This window comes from Calypte anna, chromosome Z (genome assembly GCF_003957555.1).
Source record: "Calypte anna isolate BGI_N300 chromosome Z, bCalAnn1_v1.p, whole genome shotgun sequence".
NCBI lineage: Eukaryota > Metazoa > Chordata > Aves > Apodiformes > Trochilidae > Calypte > Calypte anna.
This window is the reverse complement of record NC_044274.1, coordinates 48,425,205-48,443,163: the sequence shown is the minus strand read 5'-3', so window position 1 is coordinate 48,443,163 and position 17,959 is coordinate 48,425,205. Positions and strand designations below refer to the sequence as shown.

General features: G+C 44.2%; 1 protein-coding gene across 1 annotated transcript in view; it reads right to left on the bottom strand.

The window, feature by feature from the left end:
• The window catches only part of DMRT1 (doublesex and mab-3 related transcription factor 1), a 56,052-nt gene extending 40,258 nt beyond the window's left edge, over positions 1-15,794 (bottom strand). Inside the window, exons 1-2 of the mRNA XM_030467499.1 lie at positions 15,510-15,794; positions 12,433-12,616 (exon numbers count right to left, since the gene is read on the bottom strand). Of these exons, the coding sequence (XP_030323359.1) occupies positions 12,433-12,616; positions 15,510-15,794 (469 nt within the window). The remainder of the gene's footprint in view (positions 1-12,432; positions 12,617-15,509) is intronic.
• Positions 15,795-17,959: the final 2,165 nt, after the last annotated feature.

Genomic DNA, 17,959 nt, shown 5'->3' with positions numbered 1-17,959 from the left:
TAGAATCAGGCCTTTCAGCCCTGCCACTAAAAGCCTTCTCCTTACAAGCAGAGTGAAAAAAAAGGAACCCTGGAGTCCTGAAAGAATCCCTGAATTCAGGCCCCAAGAGCCACTGCTGTGAAGACAAAACCTTTCTCCATATTCCTCCACAATTTGCAGAACTCTAATGCATCACCCTGTGATGGCTCTCAAGCAGTGGGGAGGTCGAGAGCCTAAGAGAAGTGGAGACCCTAACTTGTGCTACAAGGAAAGGAGAATCACCCCAGGTTTGAGATGAGCCACTAAATACAAGCAAAGAGCAGGGTCCACCAAGCAGCAGAGGAACTTGTGCTCATACCCCTGCCCTGGAAACTGGCTTCTGAAAAGTAACAGTGCTGTCCTACTCTCAGTTACCTATGAAAAACTACCTCTGCAGTCCTCCCAATTGCTTTGATCAGAAAGCTTTTGAGAAAAGCATGTTTCTTCTTCCCTTCTCCAATGGTGAACAACACCACAAGCCCACCTGGAGTTCAAACATATCCAGTGGTCCTTTTTACTCCTGCTCAAACAGCACTGGATGCCAAGCTGTGCTATCAGCCTAATCAGACACATGAACTAAAAGCAGCTATGTCTCCAGGCTAAAGAGAATAAATCATAGCTGAACAGCTTACTGCCACTGCAGTCCATAGGTATCTCTCCAACCACAGCGGGAGAATACAGCTGCTCAGCAACTTTTTTCTAAAAACAGGAATAGGCAATTTTAAAAAGAAGAATTAAAAAGTGTACAGACCAGCAACTCTCAGCCTCTTGCAGGCTCCTGGCCTCTTCCTGAAGCCAAAGCCTATAGGGGCTGATCATATTTATCATGGCTATGCCTTGCTAAGGCACTTAGCACCTGCCCACTCCTACCATGCTTTTCACCTCCTCCCACAAGCTCAAGACAAAACATTCACCTCTACTGAAAAAACAGGTACCTCTGACAGCTCAGCAGGTGTTGTGCTGCAACACCCTTCACTGGATGGAGCCACTGGACTGCAGCTGAGCTGGTATTATTGGAGAGGAGAGGGAATAAAGGCAGCAGTGTCTGCAGGTGCAGGGCACACGTCTTGGGGACAGGAGATGGCTTTATCCATCAAGGTATCAACAGCTGTGCTCTCCTGCTTCTCCAGGCTCACTTGACTGCCAGAGCAAAACTTGTTTTCACCCTGAAGGGATGAGCATTACATTTTTCTACCCTCTAGGAATAGTGCTGGAGTCATCCTTTGAGTACAGTAGGAGAAGCTTTTCCAGTTGCACCTATAAAGAGCTAAACCAGTCCTAAGTGGAACAGAGCATCTTACCAAGAATGACATTTGCCAGAAAGAGGCACTCATGGATACAAGTTAGGCAGCAAACACAGCACATTTCAAGAAAACCTGGAAGATCCTAGAATTAAAGGTATTCATTATCATCTTGCTTGAGTCCTGCAGTGGATGCACTCAACAAACGAGCTTTTAGTGGGATTCTGCATCCCCCTGTGGCTTCTGTTCACAATGTGAAATCCTGTGAAATGACACTTCAGTTTGGGCTGCTCTAGTCTGGTAGAGGCACAAGCAATTCAGAACAATCATGGTTTGTTAAATTCGTGGTTTGATGGATGGATCACTCAGTGGATTAAGCACTGGCTTGGCGGCTGCACCCAAAGAGAGGCTGTCAATGGGTCCATGTCCACGTGGAGGCCAGTGACAAGTGGAGTCCCTCATGGATCAGTGGAGTTCATGGATTCAAAGTAGAGGAGGGTAGATTTAGACGGGATGTTAGGAAGAAGTTCATCACCATGAGGGTGGTGAGACACTGGAACAGGTTGCCCAGAGAGGTGGTGGAAGCCCCATCCCTGGAAGGTTTTAAGGCCAGGCTGAACAGGGCTCTGAGCAACCTGATCTAGTGGGAGATGTCCCTGCTCATGGCAGGGGGGTTGTAACTAGATCTTAAAGGTCCCTTCCAACCCTGAAAATTCTATAATTCTATATGGCGACTAATTACATCTTAGATGGGATGGTGAGTGAAGGGCCACATAAGCTGCTCTCTCTCACCTCAAGTTTTCTGGTCTTTCCATCATTCCTGCATCTAAGCCCCTACAGGTGTGCTGGTTCAAACCATGGCTATATCCCCACTAGAACCTGTAAGGAGAAGCCTAGGAAACAGTATGAACAGTGTTCTGACCTATCAAAAGTCCTCCCACAAATACACTTTTGTCTTCTCCACTGTTTACCAGTCCACGCACCAGGCTTGCTTCTAAGATACCAATGAGAAGATTACACAGCTTACATCTCATCCCCGTGAAACTTCTCCAGAAACATTACTGCATCAGATTCCCTGCTAAGACTTGTATTTTCAGTCTTACAGGACCATCCTTCTTGAAGGACCTAACACATACAATACTGATTTTCTGTCAATTCAGTTTCCTCATCAAGATGTCAGGGGTTTCAAATGCATCAATACAGTCACAGTCAAACAATTTTTTAACAAGAAAAGATTACTATCTGGACAGAATCTGTTATCCAGAAACTTCTGTCAATTCACATAGTCCAAGCATCCTTTTACATTTGTATTTCTCTGGCATGTTTCAGTCTACTGTGGACTGTTCTGTTATTCTCACACAAACTGAAGTCGGGGTGATGGATTTCTAGCTATGTATCATACCACACTCACTATTCTTAAATATTGGCATGAAATCAGCTATCTTCCAGGGCTTGCAAATTTCCCCAGTTAAAAAGTCTGGAAATCCGTGTTAATGGACCAGAGAGACCCTCAGCTAAGTTTTCTGATGTTTTTTGTGTTGTTTTGTTTGGTTTATTTATTTTGTAATTCTGCATGGAAGTAATTCAATCCTGCTGATTTCAGTTACTGATGGAGATGGAAGCAGAGTGTCAGCATCTCCATATACAGCAACATCATTTGCCTCTCTTCAAAGCAAAGCCCAGAAAAAATTTTGAACACCTCTTCCTCTTTTTCACATATAGAATTATTATTCCACAATGGGTGACTGTCAACTCCTTGCCTGTGTTCCTAAATACAACCAAAAAAAAATCCAATTTAAGATTTTTAGTTAATTTTAAATAATACTTTTTTTTTTCAGATGAATATGATTTGGGGGAAAAAAACAAGGAAGGAGAAATCCCTGCCAGAAGACTGCTGCTCAGCATATTAAACCATAACCAAGGCCCCCAATCCAGCTCCAGCTAAGAGGAGCTGAAATACCACCACTGATTTCAGTATAACTAGGGAGGGCACATTTTGCTCACATATAGCATACACTTAATAAAAAACATCTACTGCAAACCATTAGCATGCAACTTTAAAACCCTCCTAATACATCTGAAGAAGTAAAACCTATGGAAAATAATTTTTATTTCCCCATTCAACGCATGCTTCAGAACCTCAATAACAAGTCCGCAGCAGCAAAGTCTACTTTCAGTATCTTCTGCCATTGACTAGAAAGGTATAGTTCATCTTTTTATGTGAGCTGAGAGGCAGTGTTTGTTCTTTCCTTAGAAGCACTTTTGGTCTTTATAATACAGCAATAGTGATCGTATTCAAACCTTTAATGGCAAAAAAACCCAAAACAAACAAACAAACAAAAAAAAACAAAAAAAAAAAACAAAAAAACCCAAAGCAGCACTTTAGTAAAGAAAAGGCATTCAAAATCTTCAAATATGGCTTTGCATCTGTGAAGATGATAGGTACTATTTTAATGCACCAGTATGTATTTGTTCATGATGAACTAAAATATCAGGATTGTTTACATACCTAAGTTATTTGCATGCATGACACCTTACAGGATCAGGATGAACAAAAGCAGTGCTTCAGAAAACAAGGAGCATGGGAAAAAAGTGCCATTTTCAATCTTCAATATACTACTTAAGAGTATGACTATTGTGTAGCAGTCATATCAGACAGCTTGATTTGAGAAAGAAGTTTACAAACATTAAGTTCATTGCATTCAGACATGCAGCATGTTACTGAAGTGTGTTACAGAAGCAAAATTTAAGATTAACACAACTTTTAAAAAAATAGAGGAAGACACTAGGCAAGAATATTAGGAAAGAAAATCAGATCTCTTGACAGTGATGAAAAACAGCCCAGACACCTGCAGGCACAAAGAAGCAAACTGAGAGGAGGAGAAAAAAACTTGGTGTGGATTAAATGTAAAGAGATTTAAGTCATTAACAAGAGATCAAAGAGGACATTAAAAGGGAGGGTAGGCTTTACAGATGCCTGAGATAGAAGACCTTGGAGGAAATATGACTGGGATAAAATCATTATGCCTCACACTAAAAATAATAAAGGGAGTAGGACAATGGTTGGAATTGGCTGGAGTGGATGCTTTGTTATAAGCTATATATGATGACAGAAACCCAAAAGATTTCAAAAGAAGACCAACTAGAAATAACAAGAGAGCTTTTTCCCTCTGTCTGCCTATTATGTGATGGAAAAACTAACACCAACCGCTGCAGACAACAACTGGACCTAGCAGAGTGAGAAAAATTGACATGCACGTGTATCACTTCTGTACACAATTGACAGTGCTTCATGGGTGCAACAACATTTGCACTCACAAATGCAAATTGATCACTAATGAATTTTGTTCATGCAGATATGACAGACATCGGACCTGCACGTACATCTGGAATGCACAGTGATTAGAACTACAGTGGCTTACATGTGCTGAGGTTCAGTTGTGCCCATGACTACAGTCATCCAAGTCAGCAAATGGTGGCCAACACTGTAAGCTACAGAAAGACTATGAATACACACTAAAGATAGAAATTCGGGAAAAAAAAATTGTAACACAGTTAGGCATCCAGTCTCACTGCAAAGGAAGTGAAGCTCAGTGTTTAACTGTCTCTTCACAAGTTCTTCAAGAAAAGGTAAAATAAAAGTGCATGAAGAATGTTATACTTCAGTAACTGAGCTATTTACAACTCTTTAGCAAAGGTAACAAAAAGGAAAAAAAAAAAAAAAGAATTAGAAGAAACATATGAAGAAGTATTCCTACAAAAAGAATCCTTCAAAACTGCATTTTAGTCCTCCCATCATCAAATAACAAATCTACTGAAAGTGGGCCAACAGGCTGAATTTGGAAATTACTTGATAAACAGAGAAAACAAAAGCAGTCTTCAAGGTATAAGAAACCATGTGGAAAAAAAAAGAAGCAAGAAATCATGCCAGTGCTCACAGTTAAGGAACCATGCAGTCCTCCTTCACTCCCCACTTACATCTTTTCTAAAAACCAAAAGAAAGCCCCACACATTCAGATAAGTCGTAATAACTGTTTCAAGGACACAGAAAGGAACAAGAGGTTAGCTGCAGATAGTGTAATAATGTGCCCACAGATAGAAAATTCTTAGTACATCTTCTGCTCCTACTCCATTCCTTATCTCACTGTTTGTAATGACAAATGGAAAGCACAAGCCAGCACAGATAACTCTCTGAATGCGAATACCCATATGCAAATACCAGCGTGGCAGAGGAAGAGCTCCTAGGGCACAAAGAACAAGAGGTGCAGCCCACCAGCCCCGATGGCAGGCAGTGGGAAAAGAAAACCCCAGCACCTGGGAGCCAGGACAGTGCGTCAGGTCAAGTCTGTTCAGCAGACAGCAAACTCCACTTGGCAGGGACCTTGCTCTAACAGGTAGCTCCTCATATGGAAACCTCACCTGGTGCAAGAAAAGTTAAGTCACTAAGATCATGCAAACACAGAAAGCCCCAGGGTGAAAAATTCTGGAATAGGTGAAGGGTGGGAAGCAATCTACTACCACTCTTTTGGGGAAAAAAGCTCTCGGAAATGTGAAAAAAGGATGAAAATGCTTCCTGAGCTGCCTGTGGTTTTCACTGTCACCTCTCCAGCCAAAAAAACCAGTCATAAAAGCTCTGGGGCTGAGCAGTCCTGCTCAGCCAAAGTAAGGACATCTGGGTAGGTCCCAGCTGGTCCCCTGCAGCCCTGCTCCCCCAGCACGCTGCTAAAACCTCCTCCCAGCCCCGGCCTCTGGTGAAGACAGCCCTGGATGACAGTACCACTTGAAAAGAAAAAGTGAAGCAATCTTCTCTTACATTTTCCAAATCCTTTTACACTACCATGTATCCTTACACTCCCACTGAAGCTTCAGGCAGGATCAAAAGCCTAAAAAAAAAATGCAAAACTTCTTCAAGTAGGGACTTAACTCTGATAATTGCCCCAAGTTCTACCTATGTCACCAACATGACAGAAACACCACACTTTTGGCAGAATCTGCCTTGCTGAATAAACAAGTATGGCACTTCAGGCATTAGCTCAGTTAAAACACAGACACACATGAAGCTGCAAAGACAACAAATGAATAGTGCTTAAAATGAGAGAAGCAGGGAAAGTCCAAGCTTTGCAAGCTGTATGCTCCAGAACTGGAGAATTAACGTGAAGCATCTAATCAGGGATGCAGAACCCTGTAACATCACGATTTATTTAACACAGTCAAACAATGGCCACAGGCAATGAATCATACTGGAGATGACAAAGCTGCAGGAGATTTCTGTCATCTAGTTTAACCTGCACATTGATCAGAGTTTACCCCCATACTAATCACTTGAGATCATAATCCAACACACACTTAAACACCTCTCCTGATTATGCTTCACTTACACCCTTGTCCTAATGCAGGTCACACTGTTGCTAATTGCACTTCTAGTTAGGAGAAAAAGTGTCTACTGTCTAATTTAATTTTGTCTTTTTTAGTTTCAAGCCGTTGCTCCTTGTTATGCTGTCTCAAGCACTGTAAATAATCCCTCCCCCACCCCCATATTATTACCTCTCAAATATTTATAGACTGTTATATCCACCCTTAGTCTCCTTTTCTACAAGCCATACATCATTTTTGTCACCCTTCTCTCTATCCTTTCAGATTTATCTATGTCCTTTTATAATGAGATGCTCAAAACTCCCTTCCCAAGTACAAGTGAAAACAGAGCAGCACAGAAAGGAAGAAATGCCTCCCTTGCTTCACAAGCAATACTTTTTTCAACATCTCGGAGCAAAACACATGCAATTTCAGTAGGAACTGAAAATTACAAAGCCATGGCTACCACATTGCAGAGTTCATAACATGGTTTTATCAGCCAGAAATTCAAAAAGCCCATTAGGGGAGTTTTATCCTAAACTAAGGAAAAATTGTTCTAAGTGAAGCAATCTATCAATATTTACTTAGATCAGCTTGAAGAGATTTAGCATCTGAGAAAACCGCCACACAGAGAGCAGACCATCTCCAGCAACTGCTTTCCAAGACAAAGTCTAACTCATGCTCTGGAAACAATGACAACACGAGGCAAGAGGGTTTGCAAACTGTTGTAAGAGACACATGCAAATATGTTTCTTTTTCTCTCATCTTAACTTCAACCACCTGGAGAAAAACAGATGTTTGTGTATGGAAAGGTATTAGTTATTCTCAGATGAGAGATGCAAAACTTGTTTCTTTGCCAGCTGTTAAAACCCAGTGAAGACACATCATGTTTTAACCACGTACTTTTCTTCTGAACAAAGATTTGTTGGCTGTGGGAGAAGCTGGGAAAAAGTGCCAAGAAGCAATGCATGGACTGCTTAGATCTTGGTATTGAAGGAGGGTGGACAGAACCAGGAGGCAGCCAGCAGCTAACACTGGTGAAGTAGTAGCTGGCACAGCAGGAAAAAAATGTCATTAGAAAGTAACAAGGAGACAAAGACAAAAGAAGGAAGCAGGAAAATGGACTTGTAACTACAGCAGACCCACCAAGACCTCTGAGGATGTATAGTCATGATGTTAGTTTTGGCACTGGCAGGCAAACCACCTGATGTATCCTTCTCCTTACTGCCCAGTCCCTGGTGAGGCTGCTGCCACCTCAATTAGCAGTCTTCCCCACAACCTGTCAACCCCCACCGTTACGCCAATTTTGTCTTGAAATCTACCATAGATTCAGTCACTGAGTGTTTTTAGGTCAAAAGACTCAGGATTTTTTTCCCAGGCTTGCAAGTGCTGATCATTATTGAGGCTGGCTGAAGTTCAAATTTCAGTAAGTTGACTTAGCATCAATACAATGAAGTAGGCATAGATTCACAGCACATTTTAGTTTGGAAAGGACATCTGGAGGCCAGCTGGCACAAATTCTGCTCAAAGCAGGTCCAGCTTCACAGTAGGATCATGTTGCTCAGGCACCATCCAGCTGAGTTTTGAGTGTCCCCAAGGACGAAGGCTCCACAACCTCTCCAGGCAACCTGTTCCAGTGTTTAAGCATCCTCAGGGTGAAATGTCCATGGCACCTTCACTGTTGCCCATCAGTTAAGTATAATGAGACTTTTCAACAAAACTGAAACGTGGCAGTATATGACACTAATTGTAAAGACTTATAAGGACTTTTTTTCAAAAAGAAAATTTCTCGCTTATTTTAAAAGCAGGCAATGATACCTTTCAATTACAACTTAGCTTTCACCTTATTACCTAGGCAACACAACATCTGCAAGATCATAGCATGAATTTCTGAAATCACAACACAGTGTTGTAAACACAAAGGGTAACATCAAAAAAGCACAGGAGAAGTAAAGAAGGCAAGGTAGGTTTTTCAGAGGCTTCTAGGCCACTCCAAGTTCAAAGGGATCTCAGAACCATCACTCATTAGGCACAGTATTATTGCTGACCCCACTATAGTAATGATTTATGAGCAGATAACAACTCATCTGTTCCTCAAAGAGTTTCAAAATTAGGGCAGAACCAACTGAAAGAAATGTATAAAGAACACTATTTTGTTTCCGTAACATATAACTTATGTAGCAAAGGGAAAGAAAAAGCACAATCTTACTACCCACAATTGCTGATAAATACATCTTTAAATTGTCAACTAGTGACACCAGGAAGGCACCTGAACAACGCCATTGTTCATGGTCATTTCAAATCCAGTGGGAAGTCAACCACTGCAAAGAAAAGGAGCAGAGGATTAGCCTCGTACTGTAATCCTGTCTGTACTGGATGATGCTAAACTGGGCCAACATGATCACAGAGCAGAAGAAAGAAGGGGTGCTTTTCAGCACCTTCCAGTCACCAGGGGAAGGGAGTGTGCTGCAGGCCACCCCATGCCATGCACCAAATGCCAAACACGTGGCAAGGACCAAGCAAAATGAAAGAGCAGTGAAATGCACTGTCTCCTTTTCGTAAGAGCAGGTCTCACTGAAAACCTTCTCATGATCACACTCTTCCCTCCCTCCCTTCCTCCTTCCCTCCCTCCCTCCCTCCTTTCCTCCCTCCTCTCCTCCCTGCCTTCCTCCCTCCCTCACCTTCCTCCCACTCAACAGTTTCTAAGTATTAAAATGGCAGAAGCACCAAACTGACAAGGAACAGGACAGAAACCAGGTTTTAAAAACTTAAATGTGTCTGAAAAGCCTTTTTTAAATGTCTCACCACAGTTTTTTGCCAAGTTCTGCACACTAGACAACCCACCCAGGTATATTTAACCTACAGAAGAAAGGGCAGGTAGTTTAGATCATGGGATCATGACTTTCTTCTGCTCTGTGCAATTAAATGGCCTTTGCTCTCAGCAACCTGCAACTTTTTAAGGCAAAATGCACAGAAACTAAAAAATCCATCTGCAAGAGGTTCTGCTACTGCCCTGCAACCATGTTTTTCTCCTTTTCAACTATCCTGCAAATCCCCAGTTGGGTTTTGAGTGTGGAAGACATGCTTCATACAAAGTAAATGTGGTTTTCAAGCTTGAGATGGTAAATGTGCAAACCCGTACACTATGACCATGATAACTCATTCTTCCTCTTCTCCAAAACAGCATGTCATGAAGGGATCTGAAGAATTGTATTTGGTCTCTCCAGGTGTCACAATATTTCTGATCTGTAGATAAAATGGATACAGTGAGGAAAGACTCTCTCTGCCACTGTGTCTGATTTGTGTGACTCCCTCAGACATTACTTATCCACTGGTAAACAACAGTCTGTGTGATGGGAGTCCAGAAGAAAAACTGCTCTTATGAAGGCAAAGACTTGCAAGATGAACAGAATTACCACTGTCAAAACATCTCTTGCCCAGTCTAATGTGTCATACAGGGCACAGTGTACTCCCAGGATCCCTAGTTCTCCTGGGGCTGGCTGCTGACTTCACCTGCTACAAAGGGTTTCACTTTCTACCTGCCTTACAGATTACTCAAAATCCTGCTAAATCAGCATCAGTCTACCAAACTAACATGCTGCAGCCCTTAGTCCCACAGTTTGCTTGCAGTTGAGGGTACAAGTAAAATGATGAAACAGCAACACAAGAATCCTTCAAGTACCTGGCCCTGAAACAACCTGACACCTAAAACAAAAACGTCACATTGCATATGGCAATTTTTTACCTAACAAGACCTTTGTGTACTAAAAAACAAGAAAACTTCAGATGTTTAAGCAGTATTCGTCGCTAAAATATCAGATTTCCCAGGTGAAGCCTATACTCTGATGTCAGACGAAGCCACCCTTTAGGCACCCTGGCTGCAGGCAGAGCACCTTCTCCAGCTTCAGAGCCAGTGCACAGCTACCAGTGGCATTAAATCCATACCTACACGTTAATTACACTGCTTTCAACAGATGAACCAGAATTATTTTGGATAGAGCTTTAGGCAATGCAGTCACTGAGCATGAATTCCTGTTGCTACTTAGGTGCCTATGAACCCAGTCCCCTATTTTTTCCCTGATTCTTCCCCTTCTGGTAAACCACGTTCACCCTGCCTTGACTCTTGGCTGGAATCATTTCTGTCTGGAGATGAAGCTGTGCTGTTTTCAGTGTTGTCATCCACACACAGTTATTTAGTAAAATTCTTAAGAAACAATGTATTGAATTTCTCACAAATAAAAATCTTCTGTAAGAAAGATGACTTCAAATAATTTTCAAGTGCTTTGACCAAAATTTTTCAGACAATTCAGATTAATTTAAAATTAGGCATTTTCACGTTTTCAAGTCTTTATACAGGCATTGAATTGCCTTAAGATCATTTAAGGAATGTTTTGCATTGAAAGACAATAATTCAATTCAATTAGTAAAAAATTATTAAAATGGGGTTAATAAATTAAGTACCTCCACTGACATTTTTAAAACACCAAGATCAAAGCTTATGTAAATTTTGTAGACAGTAAGACAATTTCATTTTTCGACCTTTCTGTATAAGCAAGGGTTTTCATGTTCTCCTCAGTTACACACAATCTCTATACATTACTAAATATACTACTTTAATCTTTAGCCAGCTTTTCCCATGTCTATAGACAAAGCATGCAGTAATCCAAATACAAAAGGTAATTGCATCGATTCAAAGGTGACACTAACATGACTGCAATAACCAAAACAAAAAAGATAATAAAAAGCTATTTATTGTTTTATCCACCAAAAAAATTTCTCCACATTGGTCTGAAACTGCCTGTCTGCAATGGATGCAACAAATCCATCTGCCAAGGCTTTAACAGGCCTGCAAAACAGAATGATGTCATTTGACAGACATATATAGGCACTGTCTTTTTAGTAGTTAATGCAATGCACTGTTCACATTAGAAGCATCTCCTTAACTGGGAAGTATGTTCACCGTCATTATTAACACCAGCACAGATACTTAAAAATTAATTAAATTTCTTTTTCCTGTTTTCCATGTTTATATAATTTTTTATTTTATTCTGCTTATACAGAAGAAATAAATTATAACCATTTTATTTTCATACATATTTAATTGCTGTAGTTGTCAGATGTAAGCTCTGCACAGGAAAAAGCATTTTGTCTGGAACCTTCAGCACCTCTTAAGTCCTGGCTGTGCTTAGCAAAGGTTTTACTGAACCTGCAAACAAATACTGTCTGATTTTTTGTTTAGGTTGGGAGTTTGTTTGTTTGTCTGGGGTTTTTTTTGCAAGGCTCTAATGCAATACAGTAAGTTGTAATAGAGTGGAAGGACTGCATCAGCCTTTCATAACTCATTACACCTGGACAGAGCAAGTCATGCAAGGTGGGCAGCTTTCTGCTGCTAGGGTCAGTGGCATTACCCACATACTTGGGTCCTATACAATGCTGAAAACTCTCCTATCCTGACAAAGACAGCCAGGGAACGAGCAGTTGCCAGGACTGTGGCAGGAGCACATACCCTGGGAGAAAAAAGAGCTCCTCATAAATCTCTACTTGCAGATAAACACTCTACTGAATTCAATTACACAGCTAGTCTATATCAAACTGATTTTAATTTTCAAGTAAAAATAACCAATTAAAATATGAAAGACTGATCCTGGATCGTTACCATTTGCTCACCATACCGACAGTACATTGCTGTTCTTTTAGAGGGCGCCCTCCACAACCCTGCGGCTGCAGGGAGGGCAAGAGGTGCAAGAAGAGCAGGCAGACAAAATTACAAGGTCAGACGCCATCTGACCCAAGCAGTTATCACCGCTCTCCCAGCACTTACCTGAGGGTGTGCTAGCTGCCGTCGTGGCTGTACTCGTCGAATGTGTAGGGCTGCTGCTTTCCAGCAAGAGACAAGAGCTGCCACCACTGTTCTTCTTAACAAATGTCTCAGGGGCACTGGGCAGGGGCACCGGGTGGCTGATTCCCAGTTCCTCTTCCTGAGCTTGCTGCCTTCTCAGTGCAACCTGGGAACAAGACACAAGGGCTCGTTCTCTGCTTTGAGCACAGTTTGTATCAGCAACAACACAAGATTCAACCTCAAGGCTGTTTTTCCCTCATGGTACCTCTATGCCGTTGATTTCACAAGCCAGCCAGTGGGCAGAGAAAGATATAACGGTTATAAAACTATTTAAAACCAACCCCTTTTTTGTCCAAACGTGTATGAACAAACTTCTGAAATGCTGGTGCCACATACACCTTTCTTACACAGATGCCATAATACTACTAGCAAAATTAATAACAAGTCTTGCAATAGAGACATCCCAAACAGGAGGGCTACTCTTGCGAGCAGCACAGGCAGCTTTTGACTTCACTAACCAATAACCCTGACCTGTAAAATTCCACCATGATGTATTAAAGCTGACTGCACTCAACCAGTACAGATGCTCTTGGGCAAAACATGCTGTGAAAAGTGCAGTCACTACCCTCCTCTCCACTGGTACACAGATGCTGGGGTAAGAAACTGATCCGCTTGCAGGGCTCTGCTCTGCCTCGTCAACAGTATGAAACAGCTCCTGATGAGAGCTTACACCCCAATCTGCTGATCTGTCCAAGCCTTCTGGTCTCACTCACTGGCTTTTGGTGGATACCCAGGCTTGAGGGCATTTCCTCCAACACAGTATCCAGCCATGGAATATCAGGACGCAGTACACTGTACTAAAAAAGAACCATTGTGGAAGAACCACAGCAAATACAGGAACCATACTGCAAGCATCTCGGCCAGTATCACAAACACTGCACGTAGCTGGCCAGGAATTCACCATTTCTTTCCCAACACTGACTATATTGCAAAGTTCTGGCTAAGCCCACAGGCACTATGCAGTCTGGACATTGGTGCAAACAAACCATATTCATTTCTTACTAACAATACACAGGACCTCTTTTGCCTTGTATGAACTGGCAGATTGTTTTGCACAGCTGTCCACCCATGCCAGGTTATGGTATGTGTCAGGCAGTATATATCACACTGGGGGCTACCTAACCTGAAACCTCCCAGGTGACTGATTTGCTTCTGTATTTGACCCTTGGAAATCTGTCCCAGATTACAGGCTGGATTCATGGATTTTTCTTGCTGGAAACTCTCCTAGGTACTTCCCTTCTCCCGTTACTGGGATTTCCCTCCATTTCCACATTGAACAGCAACATTTTTCTGACATAGATGCCACAATACTACTAGCAAAATTAATAACAGGTCTTGCAACAGAGACATCCCAAACAGGAGGGATACTCTTGCGAGCGGCACAGGCAGCTTTTGACTTCACAAACCAATAACCTTGACTTGTAAAATTCCACCAGCGCCAAGGGGCTTACTGCAGAAATATATCAAAAAGGGGGACAGACTTTCAATGTGTAACTCCTACACAGATAAGGTTTAGTTAGTGAGGCTTTCAAAGCCACTTTCACATACTAGGCAGGGAATACAAAACCCCCAACAGGGCCACTGCCAGAACCTGCTAGCAGGAGACATTTTACCACCTGACAGAAGCTGCTGGGCAGCAGAACAGTCTGTTCAGAACAAGGGACTTGAGCTAGCAACACCACATTTCTTGCCTCCTCTCCCAAGGCAGGGAGCAAATATTTATTATTCTGGTTCAGTGTGATGAGAAAACATGAACTTGGGGGTAGCAGTCATTTCTGGACAGCCATGCCACGGACAAGGAAGGAGAATTTATTCAAATGAACGAAAGCTCTCAGCGAGGACATTTAGTATACCTGAACTGAATAACTGAATAAAAAAATGGGGAAGGATTTAATCCAGGTCTGGAATGTTTTTTAAAATCTTGTCAGTAGGACATACATTTTACTGGGGATCACAAAGTTCTAAGTGCAGGTTAGCTGCAATGGGATCAGTGGGTCTGTTACAGCTGCCTTCAGCTGCAACAGCCCCCAGCTCACTTGCCCGCAGGTGCCGATTTGCATCAGAGAGAACTTGGAACCCCTCTCAGGGAGCTCAAGCACGCTGTAGCAGACATTACACTCCGAGGACCCCTCTTAACGAAAATTTTCAAGATTAGGATCACAAAATTTATTTACATTGCCGAAGTGTTGTGACTTCAGCGGGACGACCTAATTCAAACGAGCTACTCCTGCACGCAACTGGATGCAATTTGCTTTCTTAGCGAATGCTACTGAATCCTCGTTTCGATGCAAGACGACCCAGCTACACAGGTTATTTACAGAGCCGCTTTATGAAAAATTGGGAACAATGCCGTTCAAAAATAAAAAAGGCGTTTTACAAATTAATGTAACCAAACCACCTAGCACCAGGAAAAGAAGATACACCCAATCCAAAGCCACCCCTGGGAAATATTCTCGCTAACCAATTAGCTAGGTAGATTACTTATTATCTAGTCAAAAACAAGTTGGAAAACGGCATCTTTCTCTCTGAAGGTTTTCAAAGATATCCGCGCAGCCTAGGGCTACGAGCACATTGAGGTTTTGCCCACTTTCAGGCGGAGCTGCACAGCGGCGCGCTCAGAAGCGAGCGGCCGAACCTTCCCGCTGCCGCTCGCCACCGCTCCCCGGGACTCAATTCTTACACGCGTCCAGGGCATCACCTATTTTTATAAAAAATAAGTAAAAATAAATATTAACATAGGAGGAAGAGAGCGGAAAGCCTCACTACTTGAGGCAGGCGCCGGTGCAGCTCCAGCCCGCGGCCAGGCTCCCGCGCAGCCGCGCGGTCCCAGCGCACCGCTCCGCCGCGGCGCCCGCCGCTCGGCTCCTGCGGGAACTAAAACCTCTCCGGGCCCGGAGGAACGAGCCCACCGCCGGCAGCACGCCGGGCAGACAGCCCACCCCGCCCTAGGCAGACCTGGCCGAGGCGAGGAGCGGCGGGGGCCGCCCCGCGGGGCTCACCTGCGCTGCCATCACCCGCTGCCGCTCGGCGATCAGGCTGCACTTCTTGCACTGGCAGTCCCGCCACATGCAGAACCGCTTATGCCCCTTCAGCGGTGAGGAGTAGCCGTGGTTGCGGCAGCGGGCACACTTGGGCAGCCGCGGCGGCTTCTTTCCCGCCGCGGCGGCGACTCCGTCCGCCGGGGCGCCCGCCATGCGGGCCGCCGCTTTCCCGAAGCCGCTGGCATTGTCCCCCGGCCCCGCGGCGTCCGGGCTCTTGCTGAAGGCCGGGGTGTCACTGGGCATCGCGCTGGCCTGGGGGCAGCCACTCGAGGGGTCGGTGCGGCGCGGATCTGCCCTGCCCCGTCCCGCCACCCCGCGCGTTTTGGCGGGCAGCTGCAGTCCGGCTTGGCCCCTCCCGCCGCAGTTCCCCCCGGCCCGTCCCTGCGGCCGCGAAGCCCACTCTCTCCCGCGGGGCAGGCGCCAGGGGTGGGGTACGGCTACCCCTCCCTCCCCGCTCCTCCCTCCCGCCCAGGCCGGCCCGGGCCGGTCGCACCACGGGGAGAGGGGGTGGTCTCCCGGCCGGCCGTCGGGTGCGAGGTGGGAGGTGGGTGTTGGGCCGGGGCAGCTATAGGCACTCGGTGTCGTGCTGGGGCTTCCCGCGTGGCTGCTTTCAGCCGCGCTGCCTTCAAGGCCTCGCTGGACAACGCGTCCCTCGCCCTGGTGGGACGCGGCTCCGCAGCAGCCCTGCCCGCCCTCCTTGCCAGTGCAAGGGTCGGCCTAGGCCGCGTCGACGGCGGTATCGCCGCCTGTGGTCTAAAGGAGAAAGCCGAAAGCCATGGAGGCCATTTTTAAGTCCTCTGTTACCCTAGGTTGGAAAGGCCGCGCTCGGTTATGTGGCCAGCGTGGCCTGATGCAAGCAGATTTGTGACCACACATCCCCAGATAAAACACCTGAATTTCAGCAGCTCAGCTGCTTCATGAGGCTTCTGGCGCCTTGCTGGACTACATTGTGCTGTTGGCAGGTCACCCTGCACTCATAACCCTGATGGGTATAAACAATTTGATCAGTATCTGTGTCGGCAAGTGATCACAGCAAATAGAGGAAGGTAGACTGCAGTGACAACTTGGTAACCAGGAGCTCGAGCAGGTGTGGGTGTTGAGAGAGGTTTGATCTGCAGAGGAAGGTAGGGGAGGATGCTGTTTTCTTTCCTTTTTTACATAGGCTCCCCTTCCAACTCGGCACTGTGTGATTTATAGAGCCATGCAGCTCCACAGATATTATTTACAGTATTAATATTTTGTCTGTTACACCTTTAAATCTTTCCAGGCTCAACTTCAGTTGACGCTATCTTCATGCTGAAATGAAACTATTAAATTACATCTCAATCTAAGATGAATGACAACTGTCAGATGAGTGACTCAACAGAGATGAAGCAGAAAGCACCTGACATTATGTGAGGCTGATTTATAAAGATTGCATGAAGATTTCTATAACCCCAGCTTCATTACTCAGCATATCAGACGGTAACTAGTTACAGTAGGTAGAAATTTATTTCTGCTAGAAGAAGCCAAGGAAAGCTTCTCCTTCTTCAACAGCAGCTATCTCCCAGCTCATTCTGCCCTGATTGAGCCTCCCTGGCAGAAACAGTCGGTGTCTATCCCAGCCTGAAGAAAGCCCCAGATCCTCATGATGCTTTAGCACTCAGTAAATTATATTTGAAGGACTTTTTCTTTCATGGTGAAACAAAAGACGTTTATGGTGCTTACTGTCCTCCAGCAAACCCATGTTAAAGCACCCCTGTTAAGCCCCCAGCATCGAGTGGTCAGGTGGTCCTCAAGCGAGGCAGCAGCAGAAGCTGGGTTGGCTTGGCCTGGGGGTGTAACAAGTGTTCCAATTCACAGATACCAAAACTTTCCCCTGCATTCGTTTCAGTTGATACTTCCTGAGATCAGTAACTGCAAGCTTTTCTGTAAAAGAGAACATGAATACAATGCTCAGAAGAAAAATGCGATTTGCCTGTACACCTAATGGTTTATATCACTAATACTGAAGATGAACAATGCAGACAGGCATACTTAGCCTCCTGTATTGAAATGTGAAATTCCCACCCTGAACAAACTCGGGTGAGATCTTTTCAACTCGTGTGGGCATTGGTCTGCAGTCTCAGAGCCTTGAAAGTGCAACTGCAGTAAGCACAGGAGGAGGAGGAAGAGAATAATTGGAAGGAGTGAAAAAAGGAGAAGCACAATGCATAAAGCAGGAAAAGGTTGACAAAAGAGAAGTAATAGCAGTCACTTGCTGCTTATAGATAACTTTTCACTAGGAACTAAGTGGGATAGCCAAGCACAGGTATGAATCATAAGATGTAAAAATGCAACAGTTCCAAGAATATAAATGCAGATGTCTTTCACGCAACTACTATTTTCTAGTCCTGCTTTTCAGGCTAGCTACATGGATCTGTGTTATC